This window comes from Rhinolophus sinicus, linkage group LG06, assembly GCF_036562045.2.
Source record: "Rhinolophus sinicus isolate RSC01 linkage group LG06, ASM3656204v1, whole genome shotgun sequence".
Classification (NCBI taxonomy): domain Eukaryota; kingdom Metazoa; phylum Chordata; class Mammalia; order Chiroptera; family Rhinolophidae; genus Rhinolophus; species Rhinolophus sinicus.
In genome coordinates, this window is record NC_133756.1 from 101,449,798 (window position 1) to 101,470,829 (window position 21,032).

A 21,032-nucleotide genomic window follows, 5' to 3' on the forward strand; every position below is an offset into this window, starting at 1 on the left:
ATGGGGGTTTTGAAGAGTGCACTGGATTCCTGAAGATCTGCTGGCAGCTCATAAGCTCTGGTCTGCTCACAGAACTCTTAGAATTGTTTATAGTGCATGGAAAGAACACTAGTATGATTGCGATCTTCTAAAAGAAGTCTAGTTACATGCATGTATAAGACAGAACACACAGTAGATTTTCAGACAACTCAGATCAGTATATTTAATCTTAAAAAAAAAAAAAGGCTGACTTGAGATTCATTGCCTGGGTTATTTATAACAGGGGAATTTGTAAAGAGAGAAAAATAAAATAGAAGAGAGCTTAAAGAATAAACTTATGAGCAGAGGGAAAGAAAAAGAGAACAACAAAACAGGAACTTCTTAGGACATGTCATGTTCCACAGAGCCTCCCAGTCTGGAGAATGGCATTAAGATGGTTTCCCTTTTGACACTTACCCTTTCACCGCACACCACTACCCTGTGGTCTCTTTGCCTGCCCCCCACATCTTGACGCTCAAGTCGTCTTTCTCTCATTTTCCTCCCTTCAGCTTTTTATCTTTTACTTTGCTTCTGCTTCTCTCACCCTCAATGCTTTCCTTCCTGTCTGCTGCTTTTCCATCTGCTTTAGGGAGGACCATCACTTACCCATAAGTCCCGTCTTCATTTTGCTAGATAACAATTCTTAAGTGCTTTTATTGATGCATTTAAGTGTTGCCAACCCTCTAGTGGGGTTGAAAGACCCATTGAGACAGCACATTTTTAAGGAATTGTATAGTAGGTATAGAAAAATCACTGTGAATGTATTATATATATCATATAATATATATGGAAGGGACATTAAACTTCTTGCAGAAAAAAACAAAAAGCACTTTCAAATCAATTACCTTAGAGAAAGCTCAACAGGGTTTGTGACAAAAGAAGGGACCTGGAATAAGAAAAAACATTCTTAGGAAAAGAAAGCCAAGTATCATATTCTGTTTAGAGAATAACACTTAGCACTGGCATTGAAGGTATTTCATACGTGTTTAGGACAATATGCACACTTTTTTCTCATAAAATACCAAAGAGCTTCATTTTCTTTTTGAGATCAGTCCTAGTTTAAAACTGTTTGTCTGTAGACTTCCTCAAAAGATTTCCTGGAAACTAAACAAGTTTACAGCCAGGATAAATTCATATGTAGCTTTCTGTACTGTGATTAAATTTTGAAAATGATCAGGTGCTCTGACATTGCTCACCATCACTCTGCCTGCCCCTCCGTGTGTCTGTGCCTTTGAGTGATAGCACTGCGTGTGTTCTGGCGATGGTGATGCCTTCTTTGGATGCAGTCTCATGGCCACAGTAACTGTAACCCTTTAGAACCAGGCCTCAGTGCTACTTGAATGACTATGTATCCTTGGCTCTTTCCGCTCTTACCTCCCAATCATTATGTCAACCCCTTCTTTTACCTTACACCAACTATTCATTCCTATCTTTTCCCCCAGCTTGTGTTTCACACCTTGATTTTGTTTTGCCCTTTCCTGCTTCTTCTTCCTCTAAGCATTTTTCTTCCATTATCTCAGGATATCTCAGCATTTCTTTCCCAAAACCTGCCATCTAGACTGACTTTATTCTTCTTGCTCCTCCTAACAGTTGAACTAGGATGACCTGTTTTTATCCTAATAATATTAAAGCCGTAGGAGCAACTTGAGTATAAGAAAAGAACAAATAAGAAAATTATAATAAAACCAAAATATATAATAAATATAATAGTAATATATGTCTCATTCTAAGTTAGAGCTGAGGAACATTCTTATGCCATTGGCAAAATTCTAACAAATTTTTTTGTTAAGAAGAAAGTGCCTATGATGATGGGGTCTCTCCAGGGAAGTAGAATATAGGGATGGTTGGGATGGGGTGGTGAATCCATGAACACCAGGAAGTTGAAGAAAGTATGTCAGTACAAGTATCAAGTTTCAGTTTTACGGTTGTATTTAAAGTAAATTTTAATAATGTTATATAAATAAGAATTTTAAATTATGATTGGATATCCTGTCCCTTTCCAAAACTCTTCTCACTTGTTCTCTTCCCTTTCTTTCCCTCTTTTTAACTTTGTTTTTCCTTTTCCTTTTCTTCTACTCCTTAAACTGATGTTTCTGAAAATGTGGCCCTAAACTACATGTGTCAGAATCAGCTAGAAGTTTATGGAAAATGTGTAGTCCCTGGCCTCACTGCAGACCTACTGAATGAGAATCCTTGGGGGTGTTAAACAAACTAGGTGATTCTAAGCAAATTAAAGATTGAGGGCCACTGCTTAAAAGTACAGGTTACATGAGGTTCTCTTGTCAGCCTCTAAGCTCACTCCCTTGGCAAACCCGTTCCTTTTTTCAGGTCTGCCACTTTTGAGTAGAAGACTCCAAACTCCTTCTTTTGTGCTCTGACTTTTCTCATACTCTCCTTCTACAAGTCCAGCTGTTTTCATCAGTCTGTCCATCTGGCACTCTTAAGGGCTTAACATAAGACCCAACTCTCCAAATTTTTAGTAAAGAGTGATGGAGCCTTTAGGTGGAGAGAATGGCCAGGTAATGCTAACTGCCTTTTCTCTGAGTTTCACTTTCCTGTTAGAGGTTTTTCTTTTTTCACATTAAAGCTGCACCCCACCCCCACCCTTTAAATCTTAAAAATAGCATACTATAATGGTTAAAAGATGAATTTAAATATTTTCTACCAGTAGAATTTGGGGGCAAGTTACTTTACTTCTCTAAGCCTAAATTTTCTCTTCAGTAAAATAGGAACTACAATAATAATAATTTTGTGGAGGTTAAATGAGTAGCACATTTTAAACAGTGTAAGACCTAGCAATTACTAATTGATCAATTAAGGTTAGCTATTAATAATAAAAGCAGAGAGGTTTTCCTTCCTTAATATAGTTGAGATAGACTGTAATTTTCCAAAATAAATTTAATAAATAAAAACTATAAAGAAAGATAATATAAAAAGCATAAAAACACTCAAACTTTAAAGGGCTAGGTTCCTAATCCTAGAGTACTTTACTTACATCTGATAGAATCTGTCTGAAAACTAGGTCAAGAGAATCCCTTAATAGTCCGTGCGTTATTTCCCCTCCTGTTCTTTTCTTCATTCTCTCCAGAGAAAGTGATCTAGTCAGAGATCTTTGGGGGTGTAGGGGAGGTTTCATGGCCCTGTCTAGAAGGAAAATGCACTCCCTTCCATAGCTCCTAATCACCACAACAGTCTGAGTCATCAGGACCCTCTCTCACCTTATTGGAAGTAGAACCAGAGTTCTAGAAGGAGAGTTAAGAAACCGTTAGTCAGTTTATCTCCTCCAATGAGGTAAGCACTTTGAACTCTGCATCAACTGCGAAATCTCCAGATCATGTGACTTGTCTCATCTTGTCTTAATCTTATCTTTACTCTCTATCTTCATTGCTATCACTCAAATTTGGGCCCTCATTACCTAAATTATTACAGTAGACTCATATCTGGATGCCAAACTATTCTAGAATGGATGTGTTACCACTTTTCTTAAAATACATCTTAGATCATGTCAGTCTCCTGCCTTAATACCTGTAGCAGCTTTCTACTGCCAGTCACATTATTGCTAAACTCCTTAACCTAATATTTCATACTTTTTTTTCCTAATCTCAACTTCTTTGGTTCAGTCTTCTCTCTCTCTACTCCCCTAAAAAACCCCAGATTGTAGTCAAACCCCGTACTTTCTTGTCACTGTTGTGTGGACTGTTGTCTCCTACAGAGAACTCTCCCCCCCAAATCTTTTCTCCTAGAACAGCTTAAATGACTATTTTCTGTTACCTCAACTAACCATGATCCCTCTTCTGAAGCCTCGTAATAGTGTCTATACTTTTTTACGGCATTTGTTTTGGTTGTCATTGGTGTATCACTACTGAACTCTGTTCTCCTTACCAGTAGGGAAAGCAATTTTTCTTTGTGCCTAGACAGTCATTAGCAGAGTATTTGACATATGTTATGAATTCAACAAATTTTTGTTGAATAAGTTACTGAAGTTGTTATACTTCTATAAATATACGTATTAGAGAATTAATTTATAAGAAAGTTATGAAATTAATAGTGTTCAGCTTGATCTCTTTCCAATACTTGAATGAGTTAGAAATCCTTATTTGAAGTTGAGTCCCTGTTTATGTTAAAAAAGTTTTTGTTCGTGATTACCATGAAATGCACTAGTTCCTGTTTGTGTCTGTAGTAGATTGAAAAGGCCTAGCTTGTCTTCATTGCTCTGAGTAAAATAACTAGCTTTTTTATTGTATATACAGAAATATGCTCAACTTCAAGAATATCTCAATCTTGCGGATTACTTTCAAGATGAGAAGTTTGAATGGTAACAGATTTCCTTCAGAGAAGATTTTATAAATTCCTGTATATGTGAAGATCATGAGTCTTGTTTCTCTGTATCATGTGACATATTTATATATTTTATATACATCTTCATGGTAAAATATCGTGTTTAAAACATGTTCATCTTAATTCCCATGAAATGGCACTGTATAGTAATAAAACTTTCATCTGCTGTACATAGAAAACATAAGCTTAATAATTTTAAGTGTATTTTGAAGTTACATAATAATGACTTTATAACAAAACTACTATCAAGTGAATGAGCTGCTTGTATTCTGTCAGTTTAGTAGAAAAATACTGCATTTGTAAAATGTATTTAGACTAACATTGACATGTATTTATCGCTGAATCTCTGCCCAGATCTGTTTATTATACTTTTTCAGCATCAAATGATCTTCACTAATATATTTTTTACTACTATTATTATCTAAATCAGTGGGCCATGGAAGAAATCTCAGTGCTTCATTCAGTTGAGTCCTGTTGCCTCAGAATCAGACTGTAGCTTACCCATTCCAAGTAGAGGAGAGCTTTTTTCCTTTCCTAAAGTTTCCCTTAGAAATAGATGTTAGGCCTGAAGTCTTTCAACCCTTACATTCAGGAATAATTTCATGATATGTATTTCATACTTCATAATGTTCTTTCTTTTCTCTATTCAGTTTTGTCTGCATGTTAATGATTAAGATGTATTTTGTTTATTTTTATCCATAACTTTTCCCATACAAGTTTTTATATAGGATCAGAAGATCTCAAAGAGATTCAGCCACAGTTTAAAAGTATATTTTGGCATCTGCATTGCTTTGCACATCTAAGTTTTCCCATAATATAATAAAGTAAAATGGTTTCAGAATGAACAAATGGACCCTGTCTATTCTGTATCTTTAATTGTTAAAAGTTGTGTTATAGTAGGATCTATTTTACTGAGGAATATTAGATACTCTGTTTTTTACTTCAAATGTTGGTTGAAACTGGCTTCATCTGTTACGTGGTTCATAGCGTGAACTTCATTGTACGTGTATGCATAGAAAGATACATTTTATTAAGTCCTTATATCAAGATTACTTAATTCTTTCTGAAGTTATCCCTATTTAATAAAACAGGTAGGAAAAGCTCACAAAGTGCTGAGAATACTGATGCTAATGTTTCGTGTGAGGAGTGAATACCTTTTTGCTGTTGTCTGAGGTCATTGCAACTGAGCAAGTTTCTTCAGTGAGTGTTTGGAGAATACAAGAGGCTATTAGGTACATGATAACACCAAAAGAATGGCAGAGATGGGCTGTTAGGAAATGAGAATTACCGTGTTTCCCCGAAAATAAGACCTAGCTGGACCATCAGCTCTAATGCTTCTTTTGGAGCAAAAATTAATATAAGACCTGGTCTTATTTTACTATAAGACAAGGTATACTATAATATATAATACAATACAATACAATATAATATACTACTGGGTTTTATATTAATTTTTTGCTCCAAAAGATGCATTAGAGCTGATGGTCCAGCTAGGTCTTATTTTCAGGCAAACACGGTAGCATGGGTCAGGGAACAAAAAGCAAGTAGTCTATGAAGAAAACAAATGAGAAAATAGAACTAACTTTTGCAGTTATTGCAACATACTGTGTTACCTTATCATCATCATCAATATCATTGATTCGATATAACATTAGCAAGAAATAGTTTGTAAACTACAGATCTCACATGTCTATGAACTTATTAGATCTGGGCATTTATTACTATAGTATTAGATGCTTTAGTGTTGTTAGCTATGGATAATAGAGATGATAAGGAAGACAGAAATGGACAAGTAAAAGGGAAGTTGTGCTTGAAAGAATTCATATGGCTGTACAGAAGCTTTAGGATTATAAGAGCGGGACCAGTACCATAAAAAGGGAAAACAGAAAAAAGGAGTATTTATTTTATTGGCAGTCGGATGTAATTGACCGTATTTTCCCACCTGTCTGCTCTCATATTCAGATGAGTAGTTCTAGTCACTACTTGTTTCTTGGAGGTATTATAGGACTTGCTTAGATTCCAGCATGTTGATTTAGGTGTAACTGCAGCACTTCACTATTTTGAGGATAGTCTCTTCTCCCTGTAACTCTTTTCACACTTGATATTGCGGCAGCAAGCCCAGTGGTTAAGAAAGCATAGGTTTGAAATCGGTCTTGAGTTTGAGTCCTGGTCTTTTACTTAACTAGTTACATATACTGGAACCAGTAGTTTAATTTCGATGAGCCTCAGTTTCCTTATTTATAAATGGGTTAATAATACTTATCTCTCAGGATTTTTTGTGTATTAAGGGAGATGTATACTAAGGGCTGTGCCTAAAACGGTGATTGTAAATAAATAGCAACAAATGTGAATGAAATGAGGATGTGGCTGGTAATTATGTCAGTTTGAAGGTAAATAGCTATAAAGGGTAAATTTGTGCAAAAGCACTCTCAAGAAGTGTCTTACACCACTGGACTATTGTATGAAAATTTATTAAATTCTTGCTTGACAAATTTTTAAGGTGTCCCTGTCTAGCATAGAAATCAAAGTTGACATCATTTAGGAATAGCAGGTTTAACCAAGGTCTCTGTTATTAAAATCCATGCCACTGCAGGACTGTGGAGTGAACAGGGAGTTTTAAGTGTAAATATTACATTTTTTTTATTTTGAAAGTATGATCGCTGAATATAAAGTACCCGTCGTAATAGAAAAGATAATGTCTAACGAATACAACTTTTTAAAAATCAAAGATAAAATAATCAAAACCCTTCACTTTTTAATGATACCTCCTGAGAAAGTTCTCCACTCACATTTGCATACCGAACAAAGACAGAATTCCGCCTTTCTCCACATGAGTGGTGAGGAACTTAGCCCGGGAAGGGACAGATGGAAGTATGTTCCAATGGAAAGTAAAAAATGTTATATTCCATCAGAGTGGGCTTGTCCCGATTGCAAACTAACATCACAGGATTTGTGAAAGTAAAGTGGACTAAAGTAGGCCAGCCTATTGGGAACTAAATTGTAAATAAATCCAGTCTTTAAATGTTTTCATTGCTTTTACCCATCCATTTCTATTCATAGCTCAGTTTGAAGCAGGAGCATGTTACTGAGATGCCAGAGTTGGTTTAGGGCTTGAGACCTCACATGGAAGCTAGGGCACACAAGAGTATTTATGGTACTATCCCAGAATTGTGCTCACCGTAATTTATTGTCCATAATTAATGACAAGTAGCATCCAATATACAGTTGGAGATTTTAAGGGTGTGACCATCTGAAGACGAGCGCACAACAGTCTGTGTATGAGATCTGTTTGTGTTATTAAACTTCTTGAAACTCAGCTGCTACATATTGATTTCCCTCATTACATATGTAAGCCAGGTAGCCATGGAGACCTCAGATCTTGCGTTTGTCATAGGCATCTTGTATTTTCAAAGAAAAGCCTTTTTTTCCAACCAAACTAGTATCCGTAAGTTCATCATAAAATGTTTTACTTATCCCTTCTGATTTGCTTGTGATGACCTTGGTCCAGAGACACACAAACAGGCAGGAAGGTACACAAGACACCTGCCAGCCCTTTAGGAGCTACAAATGTGATTTCTTCTCCTCTCCACCCCCCTACCCCGTGCCCAACAAGCACACACACACTCCTACCTACAGTCAGCTCATGAACGTTTCCTCAGTGCTCACCCAGCTCTTGCTAGGGTGCTCAGCGGTGTACTTTACAACATATTGAAAAATGAAAATGATATCCTCAGGGGGGCGTAATGTAGATCTGAAAGGGAAAATACATTCCCTGGCCGGGGATTTCTTAAACATTTACAGCTGATGAAGTAGTTGTGTAGAGGTTGGGGAATTTCCCCAGCCTTCCCCCTTAGCCTAGGCTGAGGCTGAGGCTGAGCTAAGCGCGTAGTGAGACGCGCAGGCTTTGGGATTTACCTCTTCAGCCACTGGGAGGCCCTCTGCGTCCCCCGTCCCTCGGTGCCTGGCTGCAATTACTCACTCGTGCAGTGGCACCAGCCTTCCACCAGGGAGCCTCGGATACGCTCGCCCGCCCGCCCGCCCGCCCCCTCCACCCCCTCCGCCGCCCCCCCCCCCCCATCTGCAGCTTGCTGGCTCTCTCTTTCTCCCTCTCTGTCTCACTCTCTCTCTTTCTCTCCCTCTCCTATCGGAGCACAATGAAAGCCTGTGTATCGCCGTGACTCGGGGCAGTGGAGCCAGTGTCAGCAAAGCGGCTAACAACAGACGGGAAAGAGAAAGGAAAATACAAGCTACTTTTTTTTTTTTTTTCCATCTATAAAGCGGAGCAATACAAGAGATAGAACCACATTGCTTATTACGAGTCCAGACCCTCAGATCCACTGGCCGGGATGGAATGTACAAAAGTGGACAGAAAAGTGGCTGGATATGACTCGGTGCAATTTGCTGGAAGTTTGTAAGTTTGACCATCGTTTGTAAATTACTCTCGGAAGAGTTTGTCTCTCTTGATACTGTGTTAGAATAGAGCCGGGGGTGAGGAATAGAAACCTAAGCGGGAACGAAAAAAATGTGTTGAAGGATCTCTCTCAGTGGCTAGCGACTTCAGACTGCTTTCATTTAAGACTAGGAAACCTTAGAGGGAATGAGGATTTTACCGGTGATTGGATTAGCTGAAGAAAAAAGAATGATCCAAAAGTCCAGTTACTGACATTGTTAACAATTGAAAAGCTGTCTCCCTCTTTTGGGAGAAGACAACATCCTACAGCCCCCCAAAGAGGAGGAAACACCGGAGCGAAGGGAAAGGGAGGTGAAATTAAAAGCCGAAAGTGTCTCTCTTGATTTTGGTGCGTTTTGAACATTGACTTCAAAAACCTTCTGAAACAGCACTTTTTTTTTTTTTTTTTTAACCTGAGGAAAAGTAAACGCTGGGGGTTACATAGACCATGGTAGAAATGTGTTTCTCTGCAGAAACATCCTCATAAAGAATTTTCCGAAACAACTAGGTGAGGGGGAGTCCAGCTCTCTATTAATACCTCTCTCAATTCCCTTTGCTGTCTGTTTCTATCTCTGGCTTGACAATCCCAAATTCTTGCTCTAACCCCCAGATCGTGTGTTGACAAAGTACCTAGTGGCTCTTATCAGCTTGGTGGGGGGGAAAAAACCCCACCAACTTTGTCCAACTTCTCCTGAGCTGTCAAATGCCATTAGAGTAAGTTGATCAGGGTTTGTTTCCAACTTACCCTCCTCTGTGGTTGGTTTCTGTTCTTGCTCCTCATCCTCTTTTTACTAACACCCCTCCCCCACACCTTCTCCACTGCTCCCCCCAACCTCTGAAGACCTCTATTCATGTGGCCCTGAACACTGAGCTCACATTGTCAAAAACAGATTTGCTTGCAATAGCCAGCAGTAACCTCCTTCCACCTCACCATCCCAGAGGCAGCAAACATTGTGTCCGCAAAGATGGGGGACACAGCGCCCCCGCAGGCCCCCACAGGAGGGCTAGGGGGGGCCCCTGGGGCGGGGCTCCTCGGAGGGGGCTCAGTCACCCCAAGAGTGCACAGTGCTATCGTGGAGCGCCTCCGGGCTCGGATTGCCGTCTGCCGCCAGCACCACCTGAGCTGTGAAGGACGCTATGAACGTGGTAGGGCAGAGAGCTCAGACCGGGAAAGAGAGAGCACCTTGCAGCTCCTGAGCCTTGTACAGCATGGCCAGGGGGCAAGGAAGACTGGCAAACACACCAAGGCCACTGCCACTGCTGCCACCACTACAGCCCCTCCACCACCCCCTGCTGCCCCTCCTACAGCCTCCCAAGCAGCAGTGACAGCAGCCCCACCGCCCCCACCGGACTATCACCATCACCACCAGCAGCACCTGCTTAACAGTAGCAATAATGGTGGCGCTGGTGGGATCGATGGGGAGCAGCAGCCACCAGCTTCAACCTCCGGGGACCAGAGGAACTCAGCCCTGATTGCGGTAAGGCTCCTGGTTTTCTCATGATTCTCGCTGTGGTCGCGTGGCCTTTTGTGAGGGTAGAGCTTGCTGTGGCCTGATGTGGAGTGGACAGCAGTGCAGAGGGCCAAGATGTCACCTGACTACCCCAAAGGCCATTGGGTATGCTGTTTGTGTGGTTTATACTCTTACTCATCCAGTTCCGCTGGTGCTCATTCATGGGTTTTCCTCCACTTGTAAGGTATTCCTTAAGTGGTAAGAAGGCTGACTTTTCCAGAGGCTCTCTGAGGTCCACAGCTTGTAGAAGAGGTGGCTACAAAGGTGGCTACAGTCTGGCAAGATCTGAGCCGCTGAGGAAGGCCAGGTTTCAAGGATACTCCTGCTTTGGCTATCAAGCTCTAATGAGGCCCAACAAGCCATTCTTGAGCCTGAAGACATTTATCAGTCCAGCTGACCTTTATTAAAACCTTTTTCTTCTTGTCCCATTTACATTCCCCCCTCTGAAGTGGCCCCTTCTGCTTGGGTTAAGAGAACCCAAGTGGTGATTGCCAACACAGAGAAGTTCCTTGAGTATCCCCTCAGTGAAAAACACAATTTGGAGAGGAATATCTCAAAGACTAGTGAGGGAATATTTTTGAGAGGCCTACTGCCTAATTTCCTAGAGATTCCCCCAGTCCCCTCTCCCATCTACCTTCTTTTCATAGACACTACAGTCAGGTAATGCCATATTACAGCATTCATGAAAGTGGGCAGGCACAAAGAGCTATTTTCACGCTGTCATCCTAGGAAATACTTTGTCTTCACGTATTTCTGGTGACAGGACATCAAACCTGAAAGTTCTGATCAAGTTTCTGACTGGAAGTTCTTCCTCAGAGGCACAGACACGCCCCATCCCAGAGGGAGTATCCCTTGAATCATTGGTTCTCAATGCCAGTCCTGGTCAGGTGACTGCCTGCCGTGTGCTGGAGTCCCCCAAAGCGGCTGGGCCAGTGGCCTCTGGGTAGAAGGTGGAGCCCTGCCTTGGAGCCCTGCCTTGCAGCCCTGCATGCTTCCTCCATTTCTGAGTTCCGTGGGGTTCCTGAAGTCCTGTGTCCACTCATAGCACAGCTCGTTTGCCCAAGTCAGCCCTAACGAAAGTCAGCAACAGGAAATGGCCAGGCAAGCCAAAAAGTACTCAAAAAGCCCAAAGGAAGGAGGGTACTGCGTCGAATTTCTCCAAAGGAATTTGAAAAAGAGATCTCCGGGGAGGACACCCTGCAGACAAGCCCACAGGATGCTTCATTGTGGTTCCCCTTATCCCTGGCCTGGGTCTGTGGTGATAAAGTTTCCAGAAACTGGAGGTGGGCTAAGAGGTGCTGTTCTCCCCCACCACACATACATTTTCCTTGGGATGCCTAGAACTGCAACTTCTTGGCGACGACTCCCGATGAAAAATAACTGCTAACTGGTTAAACTGCCTAGTGTTTGCTGGTTTATCCTTGAATACAATTAACTTGCGGGTTATATTAGAGCTTCAAGGCTTGATTTCCTTTCCCTGCCACCTGCTCTATCCCCACCTCTCCCTGGAATTCCCTAGGAGAGCAATGGGAGTTTGTTTTGTGAAGGAGAGATGCTGAGGTGAAGGAAGGGGGTATAGACTCACTGGAACGGAGAGAAGAATGAGGTTTGTATGCATGTGTGTGTCACTGGCATCTGCAGCCAAAAGTATCTAAATGCCTTGATTGTCCCCAGTAAATTTATAATCTGTCTCCAAGTCTCCTAATAATACGGCTTTGTGTGCTTCACAGTCTCCTGGTAAGTGTTTCTGGGGATGATACAGGGAACGAGGCGCCCAGCCCTTCTCAGTGGAGAAGACTGATTTCTGTCCTGGGTGCCAAGACTGGATGTGGCCTTCGCGTCTTAGCCTCTGCAGGGAAGGTCGCATGTCTGTCTGTTCATGGCCTTGTGCTTTTGGTTTTTGCTCTTATCCAACTTGGAAGTAAGATGAGGCTGCCGTCTTTTACTTGGGGGTTTGAGGATGCAAAATGAAACCAACTTCAGTGGTTATTGTAACTTTACGATGAGCAATATCCATGCTGGAAGGAAGTGAGAGAACAGTGTCTGACCTGTCCCGACTAAAGGCTTATTGCTACAGAAGCCAAAGGTGGCTGCTGTACCTCTGCTGTTCTAAGAGGGAATCTATTTTTTCTTTTCCTCCTAACCACCAACCATCACCTAAACTTCTTCCCTTAGAAGACCACCCTGTCCTAGTGCAGTGATGGTGAGAGGGGGAGTATGAGTTAGGGGTGAAAACAATAGTCCATTTCTAATGTTTGCTGTTCATTGAAAACGTGTAGCATTGCAAAAGGTGATCCACCACCACCCCCACCACCCCCACACTCCCCGTTTGGTTATTGGAAATTCCCTTCTCCAGCTTGGCTTCTAAATGTGGTGCTTTGTTACTCAGCATGGTACTCAGAGATGGAGATGCAAGTACTGTATTAACCTGATAACATTGTGTCCGAAGGGAGGCCTAGGCATTTGGGAGTGATTCACCAAGCCTGTCATACCTGCAGGTCTCACTTCACTCAGGCTCCTTTTATTTTCTGAAACGCTATTAATTCAAAGGGGCCCTTGCGCAGAATGAGTGTCAGAATTCTTCATAATTGTATTGCTACTGTGTCCATAACCAGATTTACTTTTGTCTGGGTGTGTTGAATGTATCACTTTAATAGTTAATTCGTATGCCATCAGTGGCCATAAACGTCCTTTGGAGAAAGGCAGAGGATATTGATCATCTGAAATCAAATATACACTGTTCTCAGTTGAAAGAAAGCTCTGTATCATGCATACCTGCTACGTAGTACAATGCCTTGTCTATATATAGTCTGCAATACTTGAATGAGGGCAAAAGGAGAACTTTTATTCAATGGGATAGTATTAACTTTGAGGGGTGTTATACTGCAAGAATTATATAATGTCTGATTTTTCTCAATAGCCCAAGATTCAAGAACAATGCAAGAATAACCTCCAAGCCAGTTCTAATTCTGTCCACCTTGAGAGCCTAATTCTGCAGCCCTTACTCAGCCAGTTTCTTCATTTAGCTCAAGTACAAGTTCAGGGGAAGCCCCCTTGCTGCAGGAACTTCAGGAACGGCCTTTCCGAGGGCCTGGATTGTTGGGCTTTGAGCAGATCTGCATTTCTAACCACTTGGAACAGGCTTCAGGCACTTAAATCATTTTCTGGTGAAGTATGTTTGCATCTCTGAATGAACTGTGAAACTGAATAATTGCTGGTCCCTGCAACAGTATGGTTTAGAGCTTCCGTGGTGCATTATTAATCTTTCCCTTTTGCCTGAGACAAGCTCTCTTTCTGTGGCATAGACTGTGTTGCTAGGATGGATAGATAAGTGGTTCCAAGTCATCTTTGGCTTTAGAGATTATCTTTTCTCTAATGTAGTGTGGAGGAAAGAAAGCAGATCAGACAAGGAGTCTGCATCCTCGGTTCTGGGCCTGCTTGATCACTACCAGCTGGGTGACCTAGGACCAGCTACTTAGCAGTCATCTGTAAAACAGAGAGAACAATAACACTGCCCTGGCTTGTTGAGAGAAGCCAATGATTGTGTTTCCGAACAGGCCTTGGAAAAATAAAGCCCTGCAGAAACGCAAGGCATTATTACTAGTATTACTAATAATAAGCTACTAAACAACACACCATAATACGAGTTTTTTCCAGGAATTAAAAGTATACTTAAGCTTTTGGTTGTCTGTTTTAAATGGTGAAATCGCTTTTATTATAAATTGAGGGATTGGTATTTCAACTCTTCAGTGCTGTCAAGATAAGACTGAGAGATCAGCATAGTTAAGTTCTCCTGAAGGCTGCCCCCCCAAATCCTAGTTAACGTGCGTAATGCTGGGATGCTGTTTAGGGTGTGTGAATGCACGTTTTTTACAGGCCACTGTGTGGACCGGAGCAGCTTCAGAAAGGTGTGGCCACCGGAGCGTCTTTAAGGAATATTAGAAAAGTTGTTTGCACAAATGGCGTGGGAAAGTTAAATATTTTGTCAACAATCGTCTAAAATGTTAATTGTTAGCTTAAGAAAGTCAAACAAGTTAAATCATTGTCAGAGTTCCCTCATTATTTTTAACTGATAATAATCAAGTTTCCAACTGACAATTCAAAATTTGAAAGCTGTACATAGGGGGCTGAGAACAGAAATCATTTATTGGCCAGATCTGGGTGTCTGTAGCTGTCTATGTGATAAATGTCCTCCCCAGGCCAGTGATAGGAGTGTTTACATTATTTATATATGCGGCCATCATTTCCCTAAGAACTGTCCTATTTTTGTTCTGTTTTTCAGAACAAAGTAATAAAGGGAGAGCTTTTCTCTATCCAGGACCATCCTACTACTTCTTTCAAGTAAATACAATTGTAAGGTCTCACAAAAAAGTTCAGGTGGAGAGAGAAGTTGGTACAATCCTTTATCAAAAATTGACAGAAAGCTTGCTTTGACAGCTAAGTGACATTATTATGTCAACCAAGATGTCTTGCTTGTTTAGGTCAGTGTTTATCTATGGAAGTCATCTGCTTTCTTTGAAATAATGTCATTGCTAGGTGTTGTCCATCAAATTTTTCTAAGCCTTAAAGTTTCATACGGTCTGACTTCCCTATTTTGGTAAATACCAAGATAAGCGTGTGTTTTCAAATGCTCTTAGACATAACAATTAAATATGACTAAAAAAGTGGCCATGATGATCTGTTTTTGTTTCTATTGATGTTGTATACATGTTTAGCACTGCTATTTAATCTCAAAAAGCCTAAAAGGAAGTTTGGGGAAAAAGAATCATCCAGTTCTGAAATTCATGGTAGCTAAGCCATCCTGAGTGGATTCTGCTGTTTCCTTGTTCTTTAATAGCCCCTTATATCTGTTTGTAGGCAGGGTCATGTTTAATGAAAACAATTCTAAATTCTTTTTTCCTGCATTTTCATGATAATTTCCCTCACACTCTAACAGGCTCTGTGGGAGAAAGATAGAAATACAGCTAACGACATAGCAGGCAAATCAAGACCACATCGATAAAGTAATAGCAAAAGTACTGACTAGGTAGAATGGACAAACACTCTCATAGAAAATGAGAGGGAGGGAGTAATAAATATTTATTGAGCCCTAAAATTTACAAGGCACTTTTATTACACATTTTGTAATGCTTTACCAAAAAAAAAAAAAGTGCGTAAGCAACATTTTCCCCATTTTACAAATAGGAAACTGAGACTTAGAGATACAGTAAATGGAAGAATTTAATGCATAGGTTTTATAGTTTAACCTGGGTTTCCTCCTTACTTCACACCTACTAGCTATATGAGCTTGGGGAAATAATTTTATTCTTTTTGGGCCTCAGTATCTTCATCTGTAAAATAAAGCTAATATTCACTAGCAAAACAGTCAGCATAATGTCCAACGCATCGGTGCTCAAAGCATGAGTACTCTTAGAAGTCGGTGGGAGAGAGATTCAAATCCAGGCCAGGGAGAGCTTTATGGAGAATGTGGGTCAGCAGCAGGGCCTGGGAGAAGGGAGAGAATCCGAAAATGTGGAATGCGGTAGCTGAGTGCGGCTGGGCATGAACGTGAAGTGTTTGGGGCCAGAGAGTGAAGCCTGACAGGCAGTGTGGTTGGGTTTGAGTAGCTGAGGGGACAGGTGAGGTGGGTCGACTTGCTGGAGGGTCTGCAGCTCTGGCAAGAGGAAACTCGGAGGCCCTGGAAAATGGTAGAGCAAGGACGGCTCAGAGGAGTCAGCATCTATGAAGCAATAATAATCCTTCATATACTTGAAGACAAGTATTACATTTCCCCTCCAGCAGCCTCTCCTCACAGTGCATTGCCTAAGTGTTCTGTCTTACCTATCCTCAAGTCCCCTGAGCTGCTTAATGCCTTGCTATTTACACACTTCTCCCATTCACAGTGAGTTATATACAGCAGGACATGGCCTTTGGCATCACAAGGAGATGGTTTTAAAAGCATACTAGCTAGACACAAAAGAGAAACTAAAAGAAGCAGAAGCAACTACACCTCTCTTCTGAGGCTCACTAGGCCTTCAGTGCAAATAAGAATTGTCCTGTGGGTAAAAGTGTATTCTCTTGATATGTAAACTGATCTTAACAAGTGAGTTTGCCTGTTTACTAACTTGGAAAAGGTGTTTTCATTAAAAAAAAAAAAAAAAATCACATGCAATAATTTTTGGGAAACTGTGATTCCAGATGATCGTTGAGAGCTACTTATTTTCTTAGTTGCTTTTAAATGCAGATGTGGTACAGATCTTTTACTTGCCCTAAGGTTTAGTCAGATACCAATTTCTCCTAGTTGGTCCCTGTTCACAGGGCACAGGAAAGGGACCCTGTGGAATAGACGGAAGAGGAGAAAAGCCGACGGCGCCTTCCCTCCCTGATTCAAGGCATGGTACTGGGATGCTGAGCGTACTAGCTAGTGGGCTATCTACCTATGGCTGCCAGCTTCCACCCTCTCCTACACATATCTAAGGATCAGATATGGGAGAATAAAAGCTCTTTCATTTCCTTCTAGAGGGGCCGAAGAGAGAAGTTCAGGTATGCTCCACAGGGCTTGAAGAAGGCTAGAGAGTCGGGCCCTTCCACAACCAATTGCCAAAAAGAATGGCTTTGAAAATGGGCAAAGAACAGAATTTACATGCACTGTGCTCTCCGTGGTCTTAATGCTTTTAGCTAAGGTTCTGAAATCTCATATCAAGATCGTGTAAATGGGTGCTTTTTAGGGTTTGGAGAAATTATCCCTTAATTCAATAAAGGATCGGTGTGCAACTATTCCATGTCATGAGAATTTAGTACCCATGATGAGCAATTTGGTATAGCTTTGCCCTCGTAGTATTTATAGTCTAAAAGGAGTATGGATGGGTTGGAAGTAGAACTGTGGAAGTTGGCTGTTTAAGGCAAGGCAGCATAGCAGTAGAAGCCTGGGGTCAGGAGTGAGACTACCTGGTATCATGCCTCTACCACCTAACAGCTGTGTCTTCTTGGTTAAGTTAATTAACCTCTCCTGCCTCAGGTTCCTCATCTGTGAAATGGAACAATAGTAATGGAACTCACTACTTAGAGCTGTTGAGCAAGTGATGTCATTAATTGCCTGTCACCTAGTAGAGGCTCAATACATTTTAGCTGTTATTATTAATGTGAGAAGTGACATACTCGAGTCAGATTCATGGTTTTCCAAGCCCTGATTCTGTCTCCAGAAGTGTGTCAGGGACATTTTGTAGAAGGACATGGCTTTTCTCTGTACTATTTACTTAAAATGGTTAATGAGGGGACATCATGTGATCCAGTTTCCCTAAATAGTTTAATATGGAGATGTCATCTGGGATGGATTTACATTTCCCTGGAATGGGTTAGTGTCCTTCTTGAGAACAGAACCAATTAATATTTCTTCAATTCTTAGGATTCTAGGACTCCTAATCCTGAACTTGACTAGAGTGAGTCTTTATTTGACTTTACTTCTTCAGCAATAGAGACTGTTTCCTTTCAGTTGCCCAGCGAGTGTGGCATGTGGCTTTGTGGGTAGTAAATGAGAAATTTAAATTGTTTATTGAGAGTTTGGAATCATTAGAACTATTCTGAATAGCCCAAATTTACCTTTTAACTGAATTATTAATTCAGACTAATGAATAATTCTTAAGTGAATCTGGTCACAGAGTCACAAAGAGTTAGAAGTTCCCTGCTGTGGAGATTTAAATTTATGCTCGTGAAAGCCAGGTCCCTGGCTCAAGCTGCTAAGGAATCAGTTAACTCACTGGGACTGCAAATGAACAGGCAACACGAATTTGCCCTCTTCCCAACCCTGACCTGGACATGTTGAAAATTTTATGCCTTGATGTGGTTCTTAGCTTGGAATCGCGTCTTTGCTCAGTACCTTCTAAAGTGTGACTTTCCATAAGAAATACGAGGAAAATTTGCCAAGGCTTCAAAGCAAGTTTTAGTGACGGTAATTCTTAATCAAAAGCACAACATTTCCATGAAGAAGTGACAGGATTAGAGTAAGACTAGTCTTCTTGAGTGGATGATGTTTGGGCCAGGATGGATTTATTGGTTCTAACTCAGAGCAAAAAATGTAGTAAAAAAATTTTTTTGTTAGTTTGTTTATCCCCCACAATTTAAACTTACATCCCCTCTTCCTCTGGAAGGATAATATTCTTAGGAAATGTACAGCTAAACTCATGCTGGATTTCTTTTGTTTTATATTGTTTTTACAGTGTTCCTGCTTCCTGAGTCATTATGACAGGTTCATGCGTTAATATGGAATCATTAACATTGTCGTTTTAGAAATTCTCTTTTGTCAGAAATGTGGCTGAGTTATATTTGTGGATCTTTTCCAACACACTAATAACTCTCACCCACATGAAGCCCAACACCTTGAATTCCTCATTGTACAACAAAGTTCTTTTCAGGTAGTTCTGCCGGATTTGAATAGAAAGTTAATTGCGTCTGGGTATTTTTGTTTTGTTTTCAGAAAAATTTACTTACAGCGAAAGTTTGCTGCAACTGCTAATAACTTACCGGGAGTCTGTTGGATACACAGCATAATCTCTTAGAGTCATGGTAACCAGGGTGCCGAGAAGTGGCTTAATTGAATACAATATGTACTGTACTGTGTCTTTGGAATGACAATTGCCATGTGTAAGTGTGCACTGCTCATTTCTGGAGGTCTCTGGAGTCTAAATTATGTAAAAATAAAAATATTCTGTGGCTAAGAAGCTCAAGAAATGAAGTTTTTTGTATTTGTTGTTCACTTAAGTGGACCAATACTTGCTAAACCGGCTAAGACTTGCACATTTGATTGCCACACTGCATCGTGTAATTTCAGACAGCAGAAGGTATGTGCTAGTAGTTGTAGCCTATTTGGTTGTTTCACAAAAGGGTTGAAAAAGTGCAAAGTACAGACATAAGAGTAAACAGGAAAGAGCAGAGGTCCTCCTGACAGAAACAATAGGCAGAGGCTTTGGTTCAGTCAAGTGTGTGCCCAAGTCCTGTAGTTATTGCACCAAAGAGCGCTTCCTTTTCTCACTTAGAGTCTTTGCATGTGGATCTGTTTGCAGGCCCAGTCCCCTGGAGAGAGATTCTGAGCTGTCTTTGTGCTAAATTAAACATTAGTTTTCTCCTTGGGAACCTGATCTTCCATAGACTAGGCAACTAAGCTCTCTCTCTTTCTGAGAGAGCTTCCAGCTATGCATTTCCCTTAGGAAGAGACCCATTCAGTAGCCTTTTCACCTCTACTATCTGCCTAGCTGGTGTGAGTTTATGTTGCATGGCAATTGTTTTGTCTAACCAGGTCTAGAAGCCCTTAGAGCAAAGACTTGTACTCTAATCCTCGGTATAATGCTGGAGGACCCATGCCGGCTTAGCATGTAATGCATGGAAATGGTCACAGCAGCACCCAGATCACAGAAGAGTTCAACCACCCGTGGGAAGGAGTGTCCTTTGCTCACTTACTGCCACCCAAATTCTGCATGCATAGCAAGGAAAGGGAGTATGTTGCAAAATAGAAGCCATCTCATTTCTAGCCTTTTTTTCTTCTCCAGTCTGCCCATCCCCCAGGAAGCTGGTTCATATTGATCTAAAAATCAGACACTCTTCTATCAATTCATAGAGTTGCATGAGCCCTGAGAGAGAAAACAGACCAAATCCTTAATCATAGATGAAAAAATTAAAGTCCATTTAGAAGAACATACTCCCAGATCCCATTGCAGTGGAGATAGGTCTAGAACTCAAGTTTTCTAACATCTATTCCAGGTTATACAAAATAGTCCTCTTTAGGACTTGCTATAAACCTATAAAAAGAACAGTTGGGGCAATTTGGAATTTTTATTGAAGTTTTGCTAGTAGAAGAAGCATGGAGTTTAGAGCCTATGGTAGATTATTTTTTAAATAATCATGATGTTTCCTTCCATCCCAAATGCCCCTTTGTAATGTGACTTTATCACTTCTCCAAGCAAAAAGTGGATGCTCTTTCTCCCTTTGAATCTTAAGTGGCCTTGTGACTTGTTTTCACCAAGAGTATGTGACAGAAATTACTTTGTGCTACTTCTGAAGATGGGCTTTGAGAAGCTCTCTTGGATTTAAAGTTTAAGAAGTTAAATCATACGTTAAGTGTTCTTACTACAAATTAATAATAATAATAATAATGGCAGGAGAAATCTTTGGGAAGCAATGGATATATTTATGGTCTTGATGGTCGTGATGGTTTCAAGGTGTATACTTATCCCCAAACCTATAGAATTGTATACGTTAAATACATACAACTTTTCATATGTCAATCATACCTCAATAAAGTAGTTTAAAAATAAAAAATAAACAGCCATCTTGGAACACTGATACCACCATGTAAAGAGCTGGTCTAGCCAACCGAAGGATGAGCACCCACATGCAGAGAACAAAGATGCCCCTGCCTCCAACCAGCACCAACTGCCCACATGAGACTAAGGCCATCTTAGAACAGCCAATCCTCGAACTCAGTGCAGCCATATATAAGTGATCCCAGGAGACATCAGCAGAGGAACCACCAGCCAACCAAGAGGATCATGGGAAATATTACATCATTGTTTCAAGCCACTGAGTTTTGGGGTAATTTATAACTTAGCATAGGTTAACTGATTCAGAACCGGAAAACTTTAGCATGGAAGATGATTCTACCTCTTTAGGTGTGTTACCTCAGGACTGGTTACTTAACATCTTTGAGACTCATGTTCTGCTTTTCATGATAATAGAAACTATCT

General features: G+C 40.8%; 2 protein-coding genes across 7 annotated transcripts in view; both read left to right on the top strand.

Moving 5' to 3' along the window:
* Positions 1–5,205, top strand: part of CCDC82 (coiled-coil domain containing 82) — a 33,031-nt gene extending 27,826 nt beyond the window's left edge. For all 5 annotated transcript variants that reach the window (XM_019737550.2, XM_074335572.1, XM_074335570.1 and 2 more), the window contains one exon: positions 4,269–5,205. In XM_019737550.2, the coding sequence (XP_019593109.2) occupies positions 4,269–4,337 (69 nt within the window). In that variant the 3' untranslated portion in view covers positions 4,338–5,205. The remainder of the gene's footprint in view (positions 1–4,268) is intronic.
* Positions 5,206–8,435: 3,230 nt separating this feature from the next.
* Positions 8,436–21,032, top strand: part of MAML2 (mastermind like transcriptional coactivator 2) — a 339,928-nt gene continuing 327,331 nt past the window's right edge. For both annotated transcript variants that reach the window (XM_019737545.2, XM_074335573.1), the window contains exon 1: positions 8,436–10,284. In XM_019737545.2, coding sequence (XP_019593104.2) covers positions 9,772–10,284 — 513 coding nt within the window. In that variant the 5' untranslated portion in view covers positions 8,436–9,771. The remainder of the gene's footprint in view (positions 10,285–21,032) is intronic.